A 19,395-nucleotide genomic window follows, 5' to 3' on the forward strand; every position below is an offset into this window, starting at 1 on the left:
CTTCACCTTGGCTGATTAGCCTCAGTCCTCTGCGCTCAGAGAAATATCTTGTGTGTTCAGCCAGTAGAGAATATTTATTATGTCACAGCCCATCTCCAGTGTGTGTTTATGATACGGCTCCTCTGTCAGTTGAGACACAGGACACAGGAGCAGCATTTCCTCAGACTTTAGCCCAGGGACTATTTTAATGTATTCTTTGAGAACCCCTGTAATAAGATGGTTCTGCGTGCATAGGATAGTTTGAAGGTAAGCTATAGGATAAACCTGATGGACTTCAGTCTATCATGTTGATCCAGAGGAAAGCAAAAAAACCCATGGGGAAGACACCAATGGTTCCATATTAGAAGAAAAATTCCTTACCGACTCCACATATGGCAATCAGACTAGTTCCCACTCAACAGCTCCACCGATACTACTACTTTTAATACCAGCATGAGAGATTCAGCAACAAGAAAGCGCTTCGCTGGTTTATCAGGCGATCGCTGGCATTTTTACACAAGTTTTTACACGGGTTCTTACAGACGTTGATTGCCAAAAATCTAAATGGGCTTTAACTTACTTCTCCATTGTTCCAAAAAGCCACGTGGGTTCCTTATTGAATGGCATACTCATGCCGTGAAAACGGGCCATCTTCTCCGCTATCTCAGCAGATATATCAGGAAAACTCAGTTCTTCAGTCTCTAGCTTTCGACTCTAAAAATCAAAGTCAACAGGATTATTATTTGTTTTACTCCCCATGCATCTAGAAAATTGAGAATTCATTGTTTTAGGGGGAGTAAGTGGGGTCCAAGTTACAGGTCAGATTTCAGGTTTTAAACGGATATATACTATGTATTTAAAGGAAAAAAAACAAACAAACAATATTTCATTCATCAGGATGGACAATGGATATGACTAATTTTACTTGGCTTGTGTAGATTTTTAGTCTCCTGACTCTGAATAAGACAAGGAGGCGAGATCCAGAGGAAATCATCTGACTGTACAGAAAGCAGAAACTGGGGCCAAGAACTGAGAAGCAATGTCTGGCATGTGATAAGCGAGTCACTGACCGGCAGCAGTGACACAATTATCACATCCAGAATTACACATCACGAGTCAAAGAACAACGCGACACCCTCGCTGCACTCACCGGAATGAACTGCTCCAGTCGCCCCTGTGGAAAGATTCCATACAACCTGGGGCCGAGAGACCTTTCTGCCAGGATGGCAAACATCACACTCTCCATTACCATGGCTGCAGCACCCTGATAGCAAAAAAATAAAATATACCGTAATAAAAATATAATTAAATTAGAATACTAAAAACAGAATATAAAATTCTAATAAAAAATTAATATAATAAGTAACAAAAAATTATAATCTAAAACATAATATAATAAAAAAAATTAATAGATAATATAATTAAAGGCCCAGTCCCTTCAATAGGGGTCAAATGGCTTACTGGACACCGCTGTTCAAGGGAGTCCATATGTTGAAATGAATCAGTGACCAGGTTTTTGCTACCTAATGAGCAATGTAATGTAGAGGCAGAGACCCAGATTCCAGCGATGTGTCAATTACTAGTCTGTTTGATGTAGTTTTGATAAATCACCGTTTTATCAGCAGGAGATCATCAGTAGAGGACTAGGTGACTCATGTCATGTACTCCTCCTGCGTGTGTAAACCTGTCCTGACTGGCAGCTTTCTGCCTATGCATAGCATACACAGAAAGATGCTAATCAGTGGTGTGGGCACAGTGATACAGGGCTCAGCAGAGAACTGCTAGATCTACAGCAGACAAGTTAGGAAATTTTTCAAAACTACAGCAAGCAGCCCAGTAAGTGATACATCGCTGGAATCAGGGTCTCTGCTGTGAGCAAAAACCTGGTGACAGATTCCCTTTAAGTTAATCAACAGAAGCAGATTAATGATTGAACTTTTTCTCTACAATTAAGTTCCTAAGTTTTTTACTTTTCAACATTTTAGTACTTTTGCAGCCCAAATATATATTTTATGAAAAAAAACAAGCATTATTAGCCTTATTGTGCGAGACAACTTATTTTTCCATTGATGGGGCTCAATTCAGGATTTTTTAATTTTTTTATGGACAGGTTATGGTTTCAGAGGCCATTTTTCATGTGTGGCCAGGTAGCATGTATAGATGCAAGCGTTGTAATTGGATTACTTTAATAAGTTTATTTAGCATGTCTAAAAGCGGCTGCGGCTTGCAGTGATTTTCCACAGTTTCGACACTTCACAGGCAACTTTAAAAAAAGAAAAAAAAAAAAAACTACACCTGAACTATGATCTCTTCATAAGAAGTAAGTCGAGCAGCAAGGCGTGAGCTTGCATGTATACATTGTGCTAATGCGCCGTGCTGCTCAGGCTTCATAAGGCAGGAAGCTCGTAGGAAAGGTGTAAACATAGAATAAATCACACCATGTGTGCTGTAGTGAACCATGAAATAAAGCGCTGTTCATACCCGGATCTGGCCGGTCATTTTGGGGTATACCCCCCCATCCAAAAAGTCCTATGGCACTGCGATGGTCAGTGTCTCTGAAGAACGTTCATTGCAACAAAAAGAAAAACTCACCTGGAAGAAATTCTCCCTTTGGGTCTCCTGATTGTCCCCTTTGTTACAAGACATCTGTTAAAAAATACAGTGAAGTCATTTAACGAACAAGAAATGGCAAGTAACTCGTCAACGCAGACACATTGGCAAGCGCAAAGTGTGTGTCTGAATATACGCCAATTTCAATAGTCACAATCTACATCGATAGGTTCTCCTGGAGGTCTCCCCCAAAAGTGAGCCGCCCCCCATAAAAGCGTGCAGCCTGTAACCTGCCCTACAGTATAAAAGTCAGCCATAACGGCAAGACAGACAAATTTTAATAAAGTGACGTTACATGTGAAATCCAGAGAGACCAATCCCAACGTACATTATTGCTCTTTACATTCACATACGCTGCTTTGCTGAAATTTAAAGGGAAACCAATCATGGTCAAGATAGTCTGACCTGCAGGCAGGATGTTATAGAGCAGGCGGAGCTAATCGGATTGAGAGATAAGCTTCAGTAACACTTCTATTTTATTCATTAAAATCCCTGGTGTTTGTATGCATAAGAGTCCAGTGGGCGTTCCTACTACTGATTGACTGTCAAGCTCTGAGTAGGAGCGCCCAATGGACTCATACTCATTGACATCTCGGTTTTAAGCATACGAGTCCAGTGGGCAGTCCTACTCCATGACTGTCAATCATTACTTGGACTGCTCAACGGACTGATTATATTGACCTCCGTTTGTAGGCATACTGGTCCAGTGGGTAGTCCTACTCCATGACTGTCAATCATTAGTAGGACTGCCCAATGGACTCATTTTATTCACCTCCCTGTTTGTAAGCATACTGGTCCAGTGGGTGGTACTACTCCGTGACTTGTCAATCATTAGTAGGACCGCCCACCTGACTCATGCTTACAAACAAGGACTTTAAAATACAAGTTCTACTGAATATTTTCCCACAAACGTATATATCATTCTGCTCAGCTTCTCCTCTATACCGTGCTGTCCACTGATTGGACATGTGACCGGTTCCCCTTAATCTTTAAGACGCTACTACAGTCAGCTGTCAGACATGACAAGACATACCTTTTTGCACAATATTCCTGTATGGAAACACATGAAGGTAAAGGGTAACGGCAACAGAACATTTCTTATACTGTACCCAGGAAGAAATGGCTAAAACCAACTCTAGGCATCAGATCAGAAAGCAGGCTCTTAGTGGTGTCCATCTCATACAGAAAGGAATAGTATGGGCGATATATAGGGCAAAATGGGGCGAAACTATTACTTCTGTCGATGACTGAGCACAAGTCCTTGATCTTGGCTCAAACTGTAAAATAACACTGGTTCAGGAGGGTTGGATGGAGAACCAGATCACATTAATGGGAAATCGATGAGTATGAGGCTTACACTACCATGGGGAGGGGAGTATAGGTCAACTACTGGGCCATTTTAGGGAAAAGGCGATAATGTGAGCTAAATGGACGGACCAGCTAGAAACCTGGTTTCTAAGCCTAGTTGGTATTTTATGGAGGCTTGTGCAGAACCAAAAATGAACTAAGCCAGGCTTGAATGGAGGCAGTCCTAACTTACCGTACCGCTTAGGGCTCCATCGGACATTCGTGAAAATCAGTCTGATCTCCAATTGCAATGCACGGACTGGCCGTGCGTGTCCCGACCCTGAGCGTGACAGCTCGGGGTTGGGAGACACATGGGCACTCCATGCATTGGGATCAGAAATCAGACCTATTATGGTCGTTTGAAGGAGCCCCCTTTTTTAGACCTTCCAAAAAGTGGCCTGGGACCTATAGATATCAGGGCTCCATGCAAGAGGATTATAAATCGAAAGAACGCCATTCTCTTGAATATGATGGAGTCAAGAAAGTTCATCTACGATGAAGCTCTCCAAAACAACCCCGCTTTATCGAGAACAGATTTTTCAGTTTTCGATCTTTTGGGGAGGACAGTTTTTGAAAAGGGAATCTGTCGTTAGGTTTATGCTGTCCAACTGTTTTCGTCATGTATCCCCCCAGTGTATGCACTTTGAGTGACGATCGATTAATCATTCTATGCGCATGGGAAGTGGGGGGGGGTCATCCTGTCTGATCTCTTAAATGAAGACTGATGGGCTCGCGTGTAGCCCATCAGCATTTGCCTAATAGGAGCGGTTGGCCAGAGGAAATTACTTAGTCATAAAATCTCATTTTATCAGCCAAACTGGGAGGCCCAGGGCTGGTATTTAAGAGCAACTAAAGGGCAAAGGGAATAGGAGGCCACCGAGAGGTTGGGGGAGCCAGGAACTCACCCAATATCAAGGACGTGGGTGTACAGACACCGTGGATTAAAACTCCAGTCCAAGACTCCAATTGTCACAACCGGGGAGTCAAAAGATACTGTCTTGACCAGGACTGTGGAGTCTGTGTCGGAGCCCATTTTGGTGGAGTCAATCATGGAAATGGAGGAGTCGGATGTTTGGCTTACCCACTCCACAGCCCTGGTCCTAACTCCTACTATACCAACACTCCCAACTCCGACATATCCCCTTCATGAATGGTGAATTGGTATCACTGGATCGCTGATTGATAAATAGGGGCCTTAGATTGATCAAATGTAAAACATTTACATCATTAAAATATTTAAACCTTTCTGAATTCCTATCAAAGTTAATTATACAATTCTAAAATATAATATATATATATATATATATATATATATATATATATATATACACATACACACAATGCCTTGCGTAAGTATTGGGCTCCCTGGAACTTTTCAACCTTTTCCCACATATGATGCTTCAAACAGATACCAAATGTAAATTTTTGGTGAAGAATCAACAAGTGGGACACAATTGTGAAGTTGAACGAAATTTATTGGTTATTTTACATTTTTGTGGAAATTCAAAAACTGAAAAGTGGGACGTGCAATATTATTCGGCCCCTTTACTCTCAGTGCAGCAAACTCACTCCAGAAGTTCATTGTGGATCTCTGAATGTTCCAATGTTGTCCTAAATGACTAATGATGATATAGTCCACCTGTGTGTAATCAAGTCGCCGTATAAATGCACCTGCTCTGTGATAGTCTCAGGGTTCTGTTTGATGCACAGAGAGCATCATGAAGACCAAGGAACACAACAGGCAGGTCCGTGATACTGGTGTGGAGAAGTTTAAAGCCGGATTTGGATACAAAATGATTTCCAAAACTTTAAACATCCCAAGGAGGACTGTGCAAGCGATCATATTGAAATGGAAGGAGTATCATACCACTGGAAATCTACCAAGACCTGGCCGTCCCTCTAAACTTTAATCTCAAACAAGGAGAAGACTGATCAGAGATGTAGCCAAGAGGCCCATGATCACTCTGGATGAACTGCAGAGATCTACAGCTGAGGTGGGACAGTCTGTCCATAGGTAACAATCAGTCGTACACTGCACAAATCTGGCCTTTATGGAAGAATGGCAAGAAGAAAGCCATTTCTCAAAGATATCCATAAAAAGTGTCGCTTAAAGTTTGCAACAAGCCACCTGGGAGACACACCAAACATGTGGAAGAAGGTGCTCTGATCAGATGAAACCAAAATCGAACTTTTTGGCAACAATGCCAAACGATATGTTTGGCGTAAAGGCAACACAGCTCATCACCCTGAACACACCATCCCCACTGTCAAACATGGTGGTGGCAGAATCATGGTTTGGGCCTGCTTTTCTTCAGCAGGGACAGGGAAAATGGTTAAGATTGATGGGAAGATGGATGGAGCCAAATACAGGACCATTCTTGAAGAAAATCTGTTGGAGTCTGCAAAAGACCTGAGACTGGGACAGAGATTTGTCTTCAAACAAGACAATGATCCCAAACATGAAGCAAAATCTGCAGTGGAATGGGTCACAAATAAATATATCTAGGAGTTAGAATGGCCAAGTCAAAGTCCAGATCTGAAAACTGCTGTTCACAAACGATCTCCATCTAACCTCACTGAGCTCGAGCTGTTTGCCAAGGAAGAATGGGCAAGAATTTCAGTCTCTCGATGTACAAAACTGATAGAGACATACCCCAAGCGACTTGCAGCTGTAATCGCAGCAAAAGGTGGCGCAACAAAGTATTAAGCTAAAGGGGCCGAATAATATTGCACGCCCCACTTTTCAGTTTTTGCATTTCCACAAAAATTTAAAATAACCAATAAATTTCGCTCAACTTCACAATTGTGTTCCACTTGTTGATTCACCAAAAATTTACATTTGGTATCTTTATGTTTGAAGCATGATATGCGGGAAAAGGTTGAAAAGTTCCAGGGGGCTGAATACTTTCGCAAGGCTATGTATGTATGTATGTATGTATGTATGTATATTATACATACATATTTTCATTTTTTTAAGCTGGAGTCATGTCTAGAATCTTACTCCTCAGCCCTGCCCAATGCGCCAGATGAAGGATTTTATGGCAGCGAAACCAGATGAGGCAGCATAAAACTGTTGACATGTTCCTTTAAAAGCTATTCCGAGAAATTTCACTGTACTATATACCGTATATTGTTTAGGGCCATATTTCCATTTTTGGTCACTTAGTGGGACCATTTTTTTTTTTTATTTCGTGTGTTACAGATTTCTATTGCAGTCCCATCATACAAATTAAGGAATAGGACACCTTTTTCAGTTGTGAGTTTGTACCAAAAACCATAAGACCTGGATTAAAATTTGTAAAAAAAAAAAAAAACAAAAAGTCCAATTTAAGAGCCATTAAAATAGACAATTGTCTGGTTAGTTCATTTTGGTCTCGAAGCACAGCTAGACCATAAAGCATATATATATATATAGAAACAGACTGATGCATGCATAATATAGCATTGCTTCGGAAATTTAAAAAAAAGCTTAAAACATAATGCTCCGACTCTGAGGTTGCATACTATACCGTGGATCGTGTCTGTCACCTGGAAACCAGAGTGTGCAAGGCACGATGGCATGGGTACGCCTGCAGCAAAGAACACATGCACATACAACTAAAGAGGTATAACACCCTGCCCCGCAATGATTAGTCTCCACCCGCAAAACCCACCCAACAAACACCTGGAAAAAAATGCCAGAAAACCAGGCTACCCATGGTCATGTTACAATTTTTTTTTTTTTTTTTTTTTACACACTGGCATTTAATAATGCAAAATATATTGTGCCACTTTGGAACATTAGTAGAAAATTAGTATAATAAAAATACTATAATAATAAACACCTCGACTTAAACTGGAACATAAAATGGTGTTCAACATATTATAACCAAGCAATAAAAATTCTGCTAGATCTCAAAAAAAACAAACAAAAAAACTACTTTCATACTATCAAGAGTAAAGTTGAGCATTACCAGCCACAACAGTTTTCACCGTCCGGTTTCTTGATATAAAATGATCTAGCCCGTAGTCTTTATACACCAATTCCTTGTGTGAAAATCTCAAGTAGATAAGGACATCATCATCATCCTCCTTCATTTTTTTTCCCCCCAAGTTGGCTGCTATATTTCTATTAGAGAACAGGACGGCCATTTTTTTTTTTTTTTTTTTTTAAATTATTATAGGTGTTGGAAATGGTAAAACTTGTTGTTAGGTAAACATGAAGCCAAACAAAAATTGAATGTGCATGGTTTACCACGACAATTTGAAATTAACTCAAATTAAATAGCAAAAGCAACTTCAGCTTTAGTTAAAACTTTAAAAAAAACAAAAAAAACAAGGGCACAGCATAGGATCATGATTTCAGTGTTCCCGAATATTTACTCTAGAACTTGTTTATCGAGTCTGCACGGTGCATAATTCACCGGAGCAGGATAGGCGAGGAAGTAAGCTGAATGCAGCGGCCAAAAACACGAGAACTGAGTTTTTGAAATTCAAAATATTCACCATAAGGTCTTGGAGAAGAGTCACCTGATCTAGATCAGCGTTTCCTAACCGGTAGATTGTGAGCGGCAGGAGACTCTTAAGCCGCTGGAGTTTAGTTCCCCAGATGTTGGCGGTTACATATATCGTTTATATATGCCCTTACGGACTGGGGACAAGGTGGTCCTTAACTGTAAACAAAGGACAGGTGCTTAGACGTTTGTTACAGAGCCCCCTCCTCCCACCTACTTGCTTTCCATCTCTCTCTATTCCTGTGAAGACAACTGTCAATCAAGAAAGAGAATTAGTAGGTGAATGTTGCTCCATAACAGCCTCTGTGCATGGGTTTTAACAGTCATCTTGTGCTAACAAACGCCCTACAAATTATATCCAAATGACAGGTCTTATTCTTGTGGTATCCACCAGTTATATGGTTATGACTAATAGTTTTTTTTTCTCTTTTAAAGGGGTTGTCTGGTGGATAAAAGTATTTTTTTTTTTTTTTAAAGAGAACCGGTTTGATTGCTTACCTAGTCTGCACTTGAACCTACTTCATGGTGCCACCTGAAAATGACCAATGACCTCAGTGGTGACATCTCAGCAAAATGGGCGGTAATGTCTGCACAGCCAATCAGCGGATAAGGCCAAATGGGCGGTAAAGCCTGATCAGCCAATCAACGGTTGAGACCAAACAGGTGGTAATGCATGCGCAGCCAATCAGTGGTTGCCCTGCTCAGCCAATCAGTGGTTGAGGCCAAACGGGCAGTAAAGCCTGCTCAGCCAATCAGTGGTTGAGGTCAAACGGGCAGTGAAGCCTGCTCAGCCAATCAGTGGTTGAGGCCAAACGGGCGGTAAAGCCTGCTCAGCCAATCAGTGGTTGAGGCCAAACGGGCGGTAAAGCCTGCTCAGCCAATCAGTGGTTGAGGCCAAACGGACGGTAAAGCCTGCTTAGCCTATCAGTGGTTGAGGCCAAATGGGCAGAAAAGCCTGCTCAGCCAGTGATTGAGGTGAGTCAATGCTGTGATTGGCTGAGAATGAGCCGAGGAGGAAGTATTACTTATCCTCTGAGCACTTTTAAAGATGAATTTTATTCACAGGGTAACATCTGTAAAAAAAAAAAAAAAAAAAAAACTTGAGCGGATCAACAGCCGTCTCACAATCTAGAGAAAGTTGGGAACGTCTGATCTAGATCATGACCAACCTTGTGTCAGCCTCTAATGAGTCCTAGCTGGACATGTAGCCACCATCCACCTTCCTTGCATCAACTTATTGCATGAATGACTCGTCCTCCTCACACGTCTCTTAATGGCAGGGCAGAGTTCAAAGTCAGATAAGTGGGCAGGCATGGATTTCTATGCCTGTACCTGGGCGTGTTACTGAAGGGAATTAGTCAAGCGTAGACGGCTGATTAACCCCAATAGGAATTTTACTGACAGTATCAAAGTCCGGGCCACACGGCTCTCTTGGTTTGGACTTTGATTGTGACCGACTGGGGAAAGAACCCAGCGGTAAATAGAGAAGCCGCCAATGTCAATAACCTTAAAAGCTTCTCGCGTCAAAACAGAAAAATCGACTCTAATGGGTTTACAAAGCCAAATGTGATTAATAAATCATTTATAAACCCAAGTCTAAATATTGCAGAATGTAATTGACTCCTTTACCAACCATACACACTATTAATAGATTGCACAACTATGTACCGCTAGTAGATTAAGGGCGGATGGATGATTCATGGGCATTTATAAACTCATCAACGTGTTCTTTGGTGGAACATCAACCTCCGCTATTGTAAAAGGAAATCTCTTAAACTTACCCGTAAGATACAAAGCCTTAGTGAAGGGGGGGTATGTAAAGGGGCGTTTACCTCTAAACCTTATGGCATGACCAATCTACAGTCTCCAGCCATTTCTTCAGAATTAAAGCGCCAACCATCAGCTGGAAACACTGAATCTGAAAAGCTGACAATGATCACCTCTGCCAACGAGTGTTAATTAAAAGATCATCTGCTCTTATGACAAAGGCAAATGCAGCTTTTTTTGTTATTTAAGGGATGCTGGCATGAGTTTCACCAGGCAGAATGAATCCAAGGTTTAGGTTTTGCTCTGAAATGAGTGTTTCAGAAAAAAAAAAAAAAAAAAAATTTGAGAATGGGATTCAGATGATTACTCCAAGAGGCTGACTCAGGTGACTTCTCCCTGCCCCCTCTTCTAGAGTGACAGGTCTCTCCCAAGGCGCGTGAACACACAAAAACCTGCTGGCCTAAGGGAGATTTGCAGGAAAAAGCCACCAAAAATTTTGACTAGCTAGGTTTCAGAGCAAACCCTATAGCTCGTCTGATTCAGCATGAACCTCTTGTCAGGTTTCCTTTAAACTTCAACCTTCTATAAATTTATGAGGCCTCAGGATACAGAAAGCCTCTGATATGTCGTATGCCTTGAGCACAGAGACCTCCTCACAATCTGCTAGGAATCAGCTGTCTGAAAGTGTCCTGCGCGCGTCGGTGCGACAAGGCTTGGATCAGTGGGGTTCTAACGTTGGAACGCTAAAGAGACGCAGCAACCACTAGAGTGCCAGCTTTTGGCCCTCGTCAGCTCTTTATTTAGGCAGCCATTATATACAATGGCCATCCACGCAAATTCTGTAGAAAGCACAAGTGGCGCCAACATCAGAAGAAATAGCGAGACTCTACTACACCACTGCCCTTTTGTTCTAGAGATTGGCAGGGATTAGAGGCCAACTGAGCTTTGATCAGACATTGGGCTTTGATCATGCCACCAGTGTCTAAACCCCTTTAATTGACTGACTAAAGGGTCAAGGCTTTTCCCGTTCCCTTTGCTTTTTTTTTTTACATTCCTTTAAGGAGCGGAAGACTCGGTTAATTAAAATAGAAGTCTCTTGGCTGTCAGGATAACGGCACAAAAAAAGTTGTCAGAAGCCAAAGCTGGTCATCAACCTATATAGCACTTTAGAAGCTTCACTCTAGAAAAAGTCGGGGGTCTCGGAGCCCAGAAGGGGACAAAGGAAAAAAAAATATATATATATATGTTGACATATCAGAAGCTTCCTATACCTGGAAACATGTGAATTGCCCAGTGTAACGATCATGCTGCATTGGATATGCCATTGCCTATCTGGTGGAGGGGGATGCAGAATTGGGGTATGACATAGGGGTCTGGATTAGCAGCAGTGATGAACATAGCTCAGTGAGCTGGTAAGAGATCTCTGATAAAGCGAGGTGCAATGATAAGATTTCCGTTTGGTATGAAGACTGACCATGTGAAGAAGTATGTACGAATCGGAAGGAGCACGAATCGCAAAGGTTTCACGTTTGCTCAAAGTCCGTCTGGTGATGTTGGCAAACTACACACTAACAGGAGAAATGCAGGACACAAAATACACAACTTATCTGACCAGCTCACCCACCTGCAAGATGGCGCCGTATAACCGCAGGAGAACACTCCGGGGCTCATTGCCCAGACAGATCACGTCTTCCGGCAACGAGCAGTGAAACAGCATGTTACTGAGGCCACCGCTAAAGTAAAAAAAAAAAGGGACAATCTGGTTACACAAGGGTGCCGAATAATGTCCAACACCAATAATCATACACCTTTGTTCAGCCAAACACTATTCCTCCAATCCCTCATTCAGTCTGTTTCGCCGAGTGCTCATGTGTCGTCAGAGGGAAAAGTGGAGAACATAAGTGGGGCGGATACAACATTCCAGATCCTTCAAGAGGCCTCCATACCCACAGAACAGTTGGCCAGTCTCTCCAATATTGGCCCATTCAGATGAACTTTGTCTAGTATGTGAGGGGGCCCATAAAAGTGGTTGACCGGTCAGGTATCGATGACCTCTCTCTCATTCTCCTCTGCTGGATACTGCATATCAGTTCCTCGTCAACAGCAGCTGATCTTCAGTCTCCGGCAGCCACCCAGGGATGACAGATTGATGACCTGTGTTAACCTGGGTTAATTCTAAACTTTAGGCTACTTTTAACATCAAGAATAAAATATTTTAAAGGAACCTGAATGTTTGTTTTTTTCCCCCCAGGAGTCTTGGATTTTATAAATTGAATTTATATTGTTAGTATGAAGAGAACAAAATTCTTACAAGTGATGCCTTCATCCGATTCATTTTCAGGTTACTTTTTAAAGATGAATATAAGCGGCTGCAAGTTTTAACACATTAAAATAAATGTTCATCGGACACTTGTCAAATAGTGTAATATTAATTTATTCAATTAAAAAGGGTATTCCCATCTCCAAAATCCTATTCCAATATGTAGGTGTGATAATATTAGCAAATATCTCCAATTAGAAATGTAGTATAGTTCTTCTGATTCACTATATCTTTTGTCTTGTGCAGGCATTGCAGGACCTTAGGTATCCATGGTAAAGACAACTGATCTAGTGACAGCTGCATCAATTGGTTGTAACCATGGATAGCCAAGGTCCTGCAATGTCTGCACATGAGGAAAGTCAATCAGAAAAACTACACTACATTTCTAATTGGTTGCATTTGCCAATATTATTGCATCTACAACATATTGAGATTGGATCTTGGAGATGGGAATACCCCTGCAATGTCTGCACATGAGGAAAGTCAATCAGAAAAACTACACTACATTTCTAATTGGTTGCATTTGCCAATATTATTGCATCTACAACATATTGAGATTGGATCTTGGAGATGGGAATACCCCTTTACGTTCAGCTATAAAAGTACGGATTTTAGGAATAAACACAAGCTGATCATTGCTCACCGGTGTTTGACGTAAAAGGTGTAAAAACTTTAGATACCTATGAAAACAGCAAATGTCTTCAAGGTCATTGCTACAAGAGTGACCTTGACCATTGAGAAGAATCAAACTACTGTTCACATCAATAAGCGACACGTGTGAACGCTGACGTAACTTGATAAACGCTTCGAATAAAGCAGTGTTGTCAAAACACAAGACTGGCCCAGGAGCTGCGTAACTGCAGCCGTGTACATGTTTTACTTGGAAACACTGCAGCAATTTAGAGAAATTGCACTTTATAAAGCTGAACAAGGACTTGGTGCCCAAAAGTCCAGACCCTGGTGCAGGATTAGTGTGCAGGCAGAGAGCGTTAAAATGCTGCCTGCCTTACCGGAAGAGCGGCTACAGGGAGAAAACTAACTTCTATCTGCCATGACGCCGCTTGCTTCCGTCAGTAGGGTGATGCCGGAATGGTTACAGTGGCAGATGTAGCTCGAGTGCAGCGACGCTCGAGTGCAGCCAGGATACAACCTCAATTTCTCCCTGTAGTGGCTCATTTTGCAAGTAAGCGGCAGGATTTTAATTATATTTATCTGCAAATTAAACCCATATCTGCAAGTAAAAAGCATTTTTTGTACCTGACCCCAGTAAAACACAAGTCGGAAAAAAAAGAAGAAAAACAAAGTGGCTCCAGTTCCTATAGGGCATGCTCACTCAGGGTTCAGACTCCTGTTTTATCAGTTACTGTTCTGTCACAAAGGGTTACATAACCGGTATGCTTTACAATCAGATCTAACCTGGGCAATACCTGAAATAACTGGAGACTTGCATACACTTAGCGCGCCATTTAGCCCTCTCCGATGAGTGCTTGTTACAATACTGACCCCGAGTCAATAAGGCGGGGGGGGGGGGGGAATCAAACACAGAGCTGTCGCCATGATAGTAACTGATTAATCAGCTCACCACGTGGGATTGCTCAGAATTAGCACTTCTGACCTGTACAACCAGGGTCATCGTGACCCGGTCACTGGGATCTTTCATAGCGCTGACCCGCTTTGTTCAGCAGTGGACGAAATAAATCTGCTCCTGAACACTAGTCAATGGTGGCTTGTAGTAGCCAATCGATTCACGCTCTGCAACAGCCATCTCCTGGAGAACAACTACGAGGACTCGCACGCCCCAAACATTGAATGCAAACAGTGCTTGCTGAAGATGTAAATGTGTAACGTCCCGGGCCGGCCCACAAGGTCACTTCTGTTTTCCTAAAGGAGAACTACACTGGGCAACAGCAAAAGGAAAGTTAGAAGAGGAACTTCAACAAAGGGGATTTTCCCCCCGGACGAGTAAATTAGGAACTGGTGCCTAGAAAGTGAAGAATGGGACTTTCTGCAGCAGAGAGGCGGCCAAGCCTGTGACGGGCAGCTGAAGCTCAGGCCATGTTCATACGAGTGAAAAACAGACAGCACATAGACCAGTGGTGGCGAACCTGTGGCACACGCGCCATTTCCTCAAAACTAGCGCTGCCACCACTCTTCAGCCCGCTCGCAATCTCCCGGACCCTCATCACTAGTGCCGGCGCCACTCTCCTCTGCTCCTAACTCTCCCATCAGTCTGCGCACATGCTGAGGACGGGGATCTCTCGCGTGCTCAGGACACGGATGACACACAGGCTGAGGAGAGTGGCGGCGGCGCTGTTGCCGAGATGGCGCGCGTGCCCACAGGTAGGACTGATAGATGGAGACTAGATCAGAGTTGCAAAGGGCAGAGGTGAGAAGTTTTTTTACCTTTTAAGGGTATGCAGCATCATGTGGGGCCATTATACTGTATGCAGCATCATGTGGGGCCATTATACTGTATGCAGCATCATGTGGGGCCATTATACTGTATGCAGCATCATGTGGGGCCATTATACTGTATGCAGCATCATGTGGGGCCATTATACTGTATACAGCATCATGTGGGGCCATTATACTGTATGCAGCATCATGTGGGGCCATTATACTGCATGCAGCATCATGTGGGGCCATTATACTGTATGCAGCATCATGTGGGGCCATTATACTGTATACAGCATCATGTGGGGCCATTATACTGTATGGAGCATCATGTGGGGCCATTATACAGTATGCATCATGTGGGGCCATTATACTGTATGCATCATCATGTGGGGCCCTTATACTGTATACAGCATCATGTGGGGCCATTATACTGTATGCAGCATCATGTGGGGCCATTATACTGTATGCAGCATCATGTGGGGCCATTATACTGTATGCAGCATCATGTGGGGCCATTATACTGTATGCAGCATCATGTGGGGCCCTTATACTGTATGCAGCATCATGTGGGGCCATTATACTGTATGCAGCATCATGTGGGGCCATTATACTGTATGCAGCATCATGTGGGGCCATTATACTGTATGCAGCATCATGTGGGGCCATTATACTGTATACAGCATCATGTGGGGCCATTATACTGTATGCAGCATCATGTGGGGCCATTATACTGTATGCAGCATCATGTGGGGCCATTATACTGTATGCAGCATCATGTGGGGCCCTTATACTGTATACAGCATCATGTGGGGCCCTTATACTGCATGGAGCATCATGTGGGGGCATTATACTGTATGCAGCATCATGTGGGGCCATTATACTGTATGCAGCATCATGTGGGGCCTTTATACTGCATGGAGCATCATGTGGGGCCTTTATACAGTATGCAGCATCATGTGGGGCCTTTATACAGTACTAGCTGAAGATCCCGGCGCTGCCCGGGCATAGTAACTAACTGTGGTTAGTTGTAGCAAATTATAATTATCCTCCATCCCATAGTCCCGTGCCCATATACCCATCACACATCCTCCATCCCATAGTCCCATGCCCATATACCCATCATACATATCCTACATCCCATGCCCATATACCCATCACACATCCTCCATCCCATAGTCCCATGCCCATATACCCATCATACATATCCTACATCCCATGCCCATATACCCATCACACATCCTCCATCCCATAGTCCCATGCCCATATACCCATCACACATCCTCCATCCCATAGTCCCATGCCCATACACCCATCATACATATTCGCCATCCCATAGTCGAGTGCCCATATACCCATCATACATATCCGCCATCCCATAGTCGAGTGCCCATATACCCATCATACATATCCTCCATCCCATAGTCCAGTGCCCATATACCCATCACACATCCTCCATCCCATAGTCCCATGCCCATATACCCATCATACATATTTGCCATCCCATAGTCGAGTGCCCATATACCCATCACACATCCTTCATCCCATAGTCCCGTGCCCATATACCCGTCATACATATCCTCCATTCCATAGTCCCGTGCCCATATACCCATCATACATATCCGCCATCTCCCGGACATACACACACACTTTGAGCTTTATATATTAGATGTAGCATCATGTGGGGCCATTATACAGTATGCAGCATCATGTGGGGCCATTATACTGTATACAGCATCATGTGGGGCCCTTATACTGCATGGAGCATCATGTGGGGCCATTATACTGTATGCAGCATCATGTGGGGCCATTATACAGTACTAGCTGAAGATCCCGGCGCTGCCCGGGCATAGTAACTAACTGTGGTTAGTTGTAGCAAATTATAATTATCCTCCATCCCATAGTCCCGTGCCCATATACCCATCACACATCCTCCATCCCATAGTCCCATGCCCATATACCCATCATACATATCCTACATCCCATGCCCATATACCATCACACATCCTCCATCCCATAGTCCCATGCCCATACACCCATCATACATATTCGCCATCCCATAGTCGAGTGCCCATATACCCATCATACATATCCGCCATCCCATAGTCGAGTGCCCATATACCCATCACACATCCTCCATCCCATAGTCGAGTGCCCATATACCCATCATACATATTTGCCATCCCATAGTCGAGTGCCCATATACCCATCACACATCCTTCATTCCATAGTCCCGTGCCCATATACCCATCATACATGTCCTCCATTCCATAGTCCCGTGCCCATATACCCATCATACATATCCGCCATCTCCCGGACATACACACACACATACATACACACTTTGAGCTTTATATATTAGATGTAGCATCATGTGGGGGCATTATACTGTATGCAGCATCATATGGGGGCCATTATACTGTATGCAGCATCATGTGGGGCCATTATACTGTATGGAGCATCATGTAGGGCCATTATACAGCATGGAGCACAATGTAGGACCATTATACAGAATGTAGCCATCATGTGGGGCCATAATACAGTATGGAGCATCATGCGTTGCTATTATACTGAATGCAGCATCATGTGGGGCCACTATACTGTATGGAGCATCATGTGGGGCCATTATACTGTATGCAGCATCATATGGGGCCATTATACTGTAAGCATCATGTGGGGCCTTTATACAGCATGGAGCACCATGTGGGGCCATTATACAGTATGGAGCACCATGTGGGGCCATTATACAGCATGGAGCATCATGTGGGGCCATTATACAGCATGGAGCATCATGTGGGGCCATTATACAGCATGGAGCACCATGTGGGGCCATTATACAGCATGGAGCACCATGTGGGGCCATTATACAGCATGGAGCACCATGTGGGGCCATTATACAGCATGGAGCATCATGTGGGACCATTATACTGTATGGAGCATCATGTGGGACCATTATACTGTATGGAGCATCATGTGGGGCCACTATAATGTATGAAGCCACAGTCTCCGGAGGGGGGGCCCACAGTCTCCGGAGGGGGGGGGGGGGCGCCACAGTCTCCGGAGGGGGGGGGGGGGGGGGGCCACAGTCTCCGGAGGGGGGGGGCCACAGTCTCCGGAGGGGGGGGCCACAGTCTCCGGAGGGGGGGGGGGGGGGGCCACAGTCTCCGGAGGGGGGGGGGGGGGGGCCACAGTCTCCGGAGGGGGGGGGGGGGGCCACAGTCTCCGGAGGGGGGGGGGGGGGCCACAGTCTCCGGAGGGGGGGGGGGGGGCCACAGTCTCCGGAGGGGGGGGGGGGCACAGTCTCCGGAGGGGGGGGGGGGGCACAGTCTCCTGAGGGGGGGGGGGGCACAGTCTCAGGAGGGGGGGGCACAGTCTCAGGAGGGGGGGGGCACAGTCTCAGGAGGGGGGGGGGCACAGTCTCAGGAGGGGGGGGGGGCACAGTCTCAGGAGGGGGGGGGGCACAGTCTCAGGAGGGGGGGGGGCACAGTCTCAGGAGGGGGGGGGGCACAGTCTCAGGAGGGGGGGGGGGGCACAGTCTCAGGAGGGGGGGGCACAGTCTCAGGAGGGGGGGGCAGCCGCCGCCAGTCTCAGCGCCACGCACCGTATAACGCTGATCTGGAAGCGCTCCTCCTCCAGACGCCTCCACGCCCCGGGCAGGAACTCCTTGCACCAGCGGTAAGCCTTGCGCCTGGTGAGGGGCTCGGGCTCGTCCTCCTTGGCCCGGCAGTTCTCGTCGTGGTCTCCGGTTTCCGCCACGGTCTCCGCCAGTCTCTGGTTGGTCACCAGCCCCTCGGCCGAGCTGATCAGGAGCCCCAGAGAGCTCGGCAGCTCCTCCGCGCAGGAGAATTTCGTCTTCATCCTGGTAGAAATATAAGAAGAATATACAGATGTCCTCTAGTGACGGATAACTGAGAGCGGTAACGGCAGAGTGTGCACGGGGCCGGTCACAGGACACACCGCTCTTATAACGGGAGCAGCTGCGCGATCCTCCCTCTACTAGATGTGTAGTCTGTTAGTAACTGTCACTCAGCGGATGGCTCTCTTATATAGACTCTGTTCGTGACGTCACAAAGCCTCCTCACTGGGCTCCTCCCACCAGCGCTGCCTTGTGATCAGCGGCCGCAGTCTGGGTCCTGGGGAGCTGCGCGAGCTCGTGGTTGCCATGGTGACACGCGTGGCCGCCGCAGGTATTACACCCCGAGACTTTTTAGTCTCAGCTGCAGTTTCTATGGTTACAGACATATGTCTGCCAAGAATCCGTGTGGCTACAGCCCAGACATCAGGGACCGGCACAGGACCTACCCCAGACTGGTGGTGATTCATCTAAATGCAAGTTATCGACAAAAGTGGACAGGAGGGTCCCCAAAACCCCCGAAAGGACCCTATTTACTAGCAAAAGTTGAGTCCGAAATTCTGGGTTGTGGGGTCCCCACCTGTAGAGTGGGACGCGACATACAGATCAATACCCCACATCAGAGGCGTATC

General features: G+C 44.9%; 1 protein-coding gene across 2 annotated transcripts in view; it reads right to left on the bottom strand.

Moving 5' to 3' along the window:
- Window positions 1-18,950, bottom strand: part of CHKA (choline kinase alpha) — a 30,704-nt gene extending 11,754 nt beyond the window's left edge. Inside the window, exons 1-6 of one of the 2 annotated variants that reach the window (XM_073563306.1) lie at window positions 18,868-18,950; window positions 18,512-18,769; window positions 11,821-11,929; window positions 2,572-2,625; window positions 1,130-1,243; window positions 560-693 (exon numbers count right to left, since the gene is read on the bottom strand). In XM_073563306.1, the coding sequence (XP_073419407.1) occupies window positions 560-693; window positions 1,130-1,243; window positions 2,572-2,625; window positions 11,821-11,929; window positions 18,512-18,768 (668 nt within the window). In that variant the 5' untranslated portion in view covers window position 18,769; window positions 18,868-18,950. Of the gene's footprint in view, window positions 1-559; window positions 694-1,129; window positions 1,244-2,571; window positions 2,626-11,820; window positions 11,930-18,511 lie in introns of both variants that reach the window. The other variant, XM_073563305.1, reaches the window with a different exon arrangement.
- Window positions 18,951-19,395: the final 445 nt, after the last annotated feature.

Source organism: Dendrobates tinctorius, unplaced genomic scaffold, assembly GCF_039654945.1.
Source record: "Dendrobates tinctorius isolate UK_male_01 unplaced genomic scaffold, ASM3965494v1 ptg000384l, whole genome shotgun sequence".
NCBI lineage: Eukaryota > Metazoa > Chordata > Amphibia > Anura > Dendrobatidae > Dendrobates > Dendrobates tinctorius.